The sequence below is a fragment of the Macrotis lagotis genome, chromosome 4 (assembly GCF_037893015.1).
Source record: "Macrotis lagotis isolate mMagLag1 chromosome 4, bilby.v1.9.chrom.fasta, whole genome shotgun sequence".
NCBI lineage: Eukaryota > Metazoa > Chordata > Mammalia > Peramelemorphia > Peramelidae > Macrotis > Macrotis lagotis.
The window spans coordinates 205,286,594-205,292,593 of NC_133661.1; the positions used below are offsets into that span (position 1 = coordinate 205,286,594).

The window sequence follows — 6,000 nt, forward strand, 5'->3', positions numbered from 1 at the left end:
CCATTAATAGTTTTCAAATCTTTTACCCTGAAAAAAACTGTGACAATGACTTGTTTCAGAAATCTACCCTCAAATCACATCTCAACAATATTTTGTGGCTCCTTCGAGGGGTTGTCAGAACCATCCAACTCATGCCTCTAGAAAAAAGCTTTAAACTTAAAAAAAACCCCACAAAGATAGGCATGCTTTGAAAATGTTCTACAGCGGCACATAACCAGCTGCTTCATATGTCCAAATGATAGAGGATTATAAATCACATTTTTTTCCTTCCATACACTGTTCAATTATTTTTGTAAATCCATGAATGTGAAAAAAAATGATATTGGGAAAGTCACATCACTCTGAAAGGGAATAATACACAGCCTCTCCAATAATCACCATCAAATACAGTAGAGCTTCCACTTGATAGTTCACCTTAATCACAAATTCTGCTCAGTCTGTGCTTCAGTGTCTTTAAAAATAGATTTTCTACTGTCTCCTCTAAGCTCACGCACCTTTGGTAGCGCCTGGCAGTGATGCTGACATCAAGGGGAAAGGGGAAGAGGCAGCCTGGAGATGGGGACGCTGAACCCAGAACCAAGGCAGCCCAGGGCGGCTGGCGGGACCGCCTTCCCGCCTCTCGCAGCGCTGCCTCCTCATAGGGAGGAGGGGGTGCGAAGGGCCGGAGCCGCTGGCGCCGATGCCAGCAGCCGGCGGCCGCCACATCTCGGGACCCGGGGCTTCCAGGCTCCCGGCTAGGGCTGTGGGAATCCGGCAGGGCTCCGCCGCCCGCCGCCGCTTGTTTCTCAAAGGTGCAGCCGCGAATCCCTAAGGAATTCAACACGGGCTTCTGGCTGGAGGAGCAGAGAGGGCTGCTCCTGCATTCCCGGGAACGACTACTACTCCTGCCGTGCCACACAGCGGAGGGGCCGGGCAGCACGGGGTCAGGAGATGCCAGGCGCCGGAGGGAGTCTGCTCCTCCTGTGCCAGGCGCCCCCCGCCCCCAGGAGCCCAGGCTCGTGGCCGGGCTCCAACCTCCCGGTTCGGCCCCGGCTCCACACGCACTGGCAGGCACCTGCCGGCCCGGGCCGGGCGGCTCACTGACCGCTACTGTCCTCACCAAAGAAAAGGGCACCCCCGAGGCCGAGCGCCCGCCCGCTGCTCCTGGGCCCCGACGGGGCGGCCCGGCCCCCGACGGGCCCCCAGCGCGCGCTCGGCAGGGGCGGCCGGTCCGGGGGGCGGCTCCGGCTCGGGGGCTCGGGCGGAGCGGCGGGGTGGGGGGTCCGGACGGGAGCCCGCGCCCGTCCGGGGGGGACAGAAGTGGGGAGAAGGCACCGGAGGGGCGTTTGGGGGAGGCTCGCTCCCCCTCCCGGCTGAGCCGCAGCCGGTCCCGGACAAAGCCGGGCCAGGCGGCCCCGGGCCAAGTTCGCCCGGAGCTGCCGCCGCCGCTGGCGCAGGGGGAGGGGGCGAGCCCACAGCGGCCCCCGCGGGGCGCGGGCGGGCGCGGGCGCGGGGGCTCTGACCTGGATGGTGCAGGTGTACTCGCTGTCGTCCAGCAGCCGCACGGTGCAGCTGTACTCGCGCTCCAGGCTCCTGCTGCTGCCGCTCATCAACCTGCTCAGCATCTTCCCGCCCGGCCGCCAGCCAGCCCGCCCCCGGGAGCGACGCGGCGGCGGCGGCGGCGGCGGCGGCGGCGGCGGCGGCGCTGCGGTGCCCGGACCGAGAGCGGGCGCCCCTCACAGGGGCAGCGCGGCGCCGGCCCCCCGCGCCCGCCGCATCGGCCGGCCGCGCCGCGCTTCCTCTCCCTTCCTCTCCTCCTCCTCGTCAGTCCCCGCCGCTGCCGCCCGCCCGGCGGTCCGCGAGCCGGGACACCGCCGCTCGGCTCCGCTCCGCTCGGCTCCGCTCGGCTCCGCGCCCCGCTCTCCTTTCGGCGCCCCTCGACCGAGGCTCAGCCCGCGGGGCGGGGCCTTCGTCGCGGGAAAGCCAATGAACACCGGCGCGGCGAGGATGAGTGGCGGCCGGGAGAGCTAATAACCGTGCGGCGCCGGGAGTGACAGACAGACAGGAGAACCAATGAGCACAAAGGACCCGGGCCCGAGGCGAGCGGCCCCGGCCCTCTGCCATCCCGAAGCAGGGGCGCTTTGCTCTCGGCTGTTCTGAGACGCGGGCGCCCCTCCCGCCGGGCCAGCGGCGAGGGACCCCGTTGGGGTCTGTAGCCCCGCGCTGTCCTGCCCCGCCGGCTCCGCGGCTCATCGGCGGGAGATCCCGGCCCCCAGGACCGCTGCCCGGCCCCCTCCGGGGTCCGGCAACACCACACTCCACCGGGCGGCGGGGGGTGCGCTCTGCCCGGGAGGCTGCACCGCACCCCCGAGCGCCGGGCCTTCCCTCCGCCGTGAAGGGCACCGGGTTCCGCCCCCAGGAGCGGCCGAAGTCCGAGGGAGCCGCAAGCGATTCTCCTCTCTTACCAGAGCTTGCCCCTGCCCAGCCTGCGACCCCTCCCTCCCTCCCCTTAATATTTTTGGAAAGAGCCTGAGGGAGGGCACTGCCCAGGCTTCCTTTGCTTCCGATGCATGCACGCTCCTGAACAAAGCCTGAGAGCCTGGCTGCCTCGTCTAGGTCCTGGGAAATCTGAAGACCATTAAGTGCTTTGCAGAAGCCTCACTGATTTTATGGAATTTCTCTTCTCTCCAATCCCCCGTGTGGATTTTTTTTTTAAATTTCAGGAGGGCATATATGGTACAGGTTTTTCTAATTCCCTTCTCCACCCCTTTCACCACCCATCTGCCACCTCCCCTCTAATTTATTCTTCACACAAACACTGTTGTTTATCAGCGTAGTGGATAATGCATACCAGACTAAGTCCTAAAGCCCGAATCCGGTTGCCTCTGCTCAAAACCTTTCAATAGCTCCTGCCCGCAGGTCAAAGTTCAGACTTTCTGAGTTGGCATTCAAGGTCCAATCTTGCCTGCTTTATCTCCTCCAACTCCTCTTCCCCAACCCACTACTCCCAAAGGACAAACAAAAACAACTGTCTCTAGACCCCAGGCGAGACCCATTCTTAACAGTGTTTCTGCCTCTTCACACTGTTCCATATGCTTGATATTTCCCACTCATTTGCTCATTCAATTCCTAACCATCCTTTAATATTTAGTCAAATACTACTCCTCCCATAAAGCATTTGCTGATCCTTTCAAACAGTAATTAAGTGTAGCTCTCTGCACCCATTGTCTCATTTAGTATTGATATATACGCACACACACACACATAAATATATGCATTCACACACACACACACACACATATATATATATATATGCTAATTCTTTCTACTAAATTTTGCCTAGCACAGCACTGTACCCAAAGGAGATTGTTGTTTGTCCTTTGTTTTCTGAAGAGGAATAATTGATCTGAATCCAATGGTTCTGTTGATTAATTTTACAATCAACCTAAACCTATTACCAGAGATACTTAGGGACTTAACATTTTATTTTCATCCTAAAAAGGGGAAAATATAGGTGGTTGAATTGAATTAAATCCCACTTATTACTAGTAGCTAAACACTAAAACAAAAAAGATAACTTTAGCATTCACCTATTCTTTCTTCTCTTGGCTTTTCTGATCCCACTGCCTGGTTCTCTGCCAACCTTTCTGATCATTTCTCAGACTCCTATATATGGGTATCCACCCAAATTCTGTTTCAGTCCCTATTCTCTTCTCTAGGTGGCACTGCTCAGTACCTAAGTCAGGAAGATCTGAGTTCAAAACCAGTCACAGAAGCAGAATAGCTGTGTGACCCTGAACAAAGCATTTAACTTATTTGCTTCATCTTCCTCATATGCCCTCCCTTGCAGAGTTGTGATGATCAAATGATAATTGCAAAATGCAAAATGCCTAGAATATAGTCAAACTATATATAAATGTTTATTAGTAGTATTATTATTTCTACATACTTCCTTCCCATGAGTCAATTATCACCTCTATAGAGATGACTTCTGAATCCAGTTGTAATCTCTCCCATGAGCTCCTAGTTCCACATTTCCAACTGCTTGATGTAAATATAACATTTATATAGTACTTTAAGGTTTGCAAAATACATTACAAATATTACCTCATTTAATCCTCACAACAACTCTGGGAAATAGGTACTATTATCTCAATTTTACAAACCAGGAAAGTGCAGTAGGCAGAGATCAAGTGACTTGACCAGGATCACACAGGTAATAAGCGTTTGAGAAATCATTTTAAACTCAAGTTTTCCTGACTCCAAAACATGGTTCTGTGCTCTATATGCCACATAATTGCCTATACAAACATATATACATAAATATACTTTTTTTAATAAATATGCTTTTTAATCATTTCTTATCCTAAACCAGTCCCTTACCTAGACTTCTCTGACAAGATGGTGTCAATGTTAACACCATCTTCCCAGTTGGCCAAGTATGACACCTCAAAATCATTGAATCTTCTTAGCATTACTTTTAAAATCTTCCACAGTTTAGCTCCAGTCTACCTTTCCAGACTTATTTCACTTTATTCCCTTTCAGGAAAGCCTCCCTAAATTTTAGTCAAGGGAGCTGTTACCTGAACATGACATTCCATCACTTGCCTCTAGGCATTCCTACAGACTATCCTATAACTAAAATTGTCTCTCTCTTCCACTTCTGCCTTCAAAATCTTCATGCTCCTCTAAGGTTCAGCTATTGTACCACCTTTCTCATGAAGACTTCTTTCATCCCCCTATCAACATGGCTATACCCCTTTTGCTAAATATTCCCAGAGCCCTTGACTTATACTTAAGTTCAAAAAATTAGCTTCATAAGTAAAAGATAGGGCAGGTGAAGTTAGTTTCTCTGAAATAAAAGATCAGGAGATTTTTGATCATTAAAATCTCCGTGAGTCAAAAATGTCATATGACAGCCAAGGAAAACTAATGTTCTGAGAAAAGCATACTGACCAAGAACTAATTGATCCTATGGTAGCATTTTTTTTCTGTGTCTTAGTCTCAAGAAAGGCCTTCGGGTACAAGTAGCACCAAAAATGATGAGGAGACTCTTGGAGATTCATTGGAATTTGAGAATTTTGAACTTGTAAAGAATCTTTGAGATCATAAGGTCATATATTTCTTCCAGGAAGACTGTGGAAGTCATCTAGTCTAATCCACTTATATTAATAGATGAAAAAAATTGAGGTAAAGAGGTAAAAATTTGCATAAGATCAACCATCAAAAATAGGGGGATTAGAACTTGAGTCTCCTGATACCCAGGTGAGTGTTCTTTTAAGTATTATATGACATATACTTCAGTTTAAAGGTATCATGGTACTGTGGAAAGTCATTCTGGATTTGAAATCAGAGGACCTGGTTTTGAGTTTCTGCTCTGCCAACTGTGTGACCTTAAACATTTAGTTTCTTGGCCTCATTATTTTTTCATCCATAAAATCTAAAATCTATGAGAAACAGGGGTTGGAAAAGGTTTTTAACAAATCTATCATGTTGATTAGGCATTGTTGGAAAATAAAGGCTGCCTTCAATAAAAGGGGGAGGGGTGGTGCATGGATAGAGGATAGACCCTGGAGTCAAGAGAAGCTGAGTTCAAATCCAGCCTCAAACTTTAATAATTACTTAGCTGTGGACCCTTGGGCAAGTCATTTAACTCCACTGCCTTACAAAAACAAAAAAAAAGGGGGGGGTGTTAACAGTGTGTAACACTGAAGCAGCTATAATAGGTATTAATTCCTGTTCATTAGTGTTCCCCTCCACCCAGTCATTATGTATTTATTTTATGTAAATCTTATACTTAGTTATGTAACAAAATGTGAGTTCCTGGAAAGCAGAGATTGTTTCACTTTTTCAGCTGTATTCTCAGCACCTAATATATTGCCCAGCATATAATAAAACTTAATAAACGTGTGATGATTGGGGTAGCTGGTTGATGCAGTGGATAGAGCACCGGCTCTGAAGACAGGAGGACCTGAATTCAAATCCAGGCTCAGACACTTACTAATTACCTAGCTGTGTGAC

At 50.4% G+C, this 6,000-nt stretch overlaps 1 protein-coding gene across 5 annotated transcripts in view; it reads right to left on the reverse strand.

The window, feature by feature from the left end:
* FRMD5 (FERM domain containing 5) overlaps positions 1-1,604 on the reverse strand; it is a 415,376-nt gene extending 413,772 nt beyond the window's left edge. For all 5 annotated transcript variants that reach the window (XR_012478133.1, XM_074235278.1, XM_074235277.1 and 2 more), the window contains exon 1: positions 1,503-1,604. Coding sequence is in view for 4 of the 5 variants with exons in the window: in XM_074235278.1 (XP_074091379.1) it covers positions 1,503-1,604 (102 nt within the window). In the remaining variant the exon portion in view is untranslated. The remainder of the gene's footprint in view (positions 1-1,502) is intronic.
* Positions 1,605-6,000: the final 4,396 nt, after the last annotated feature.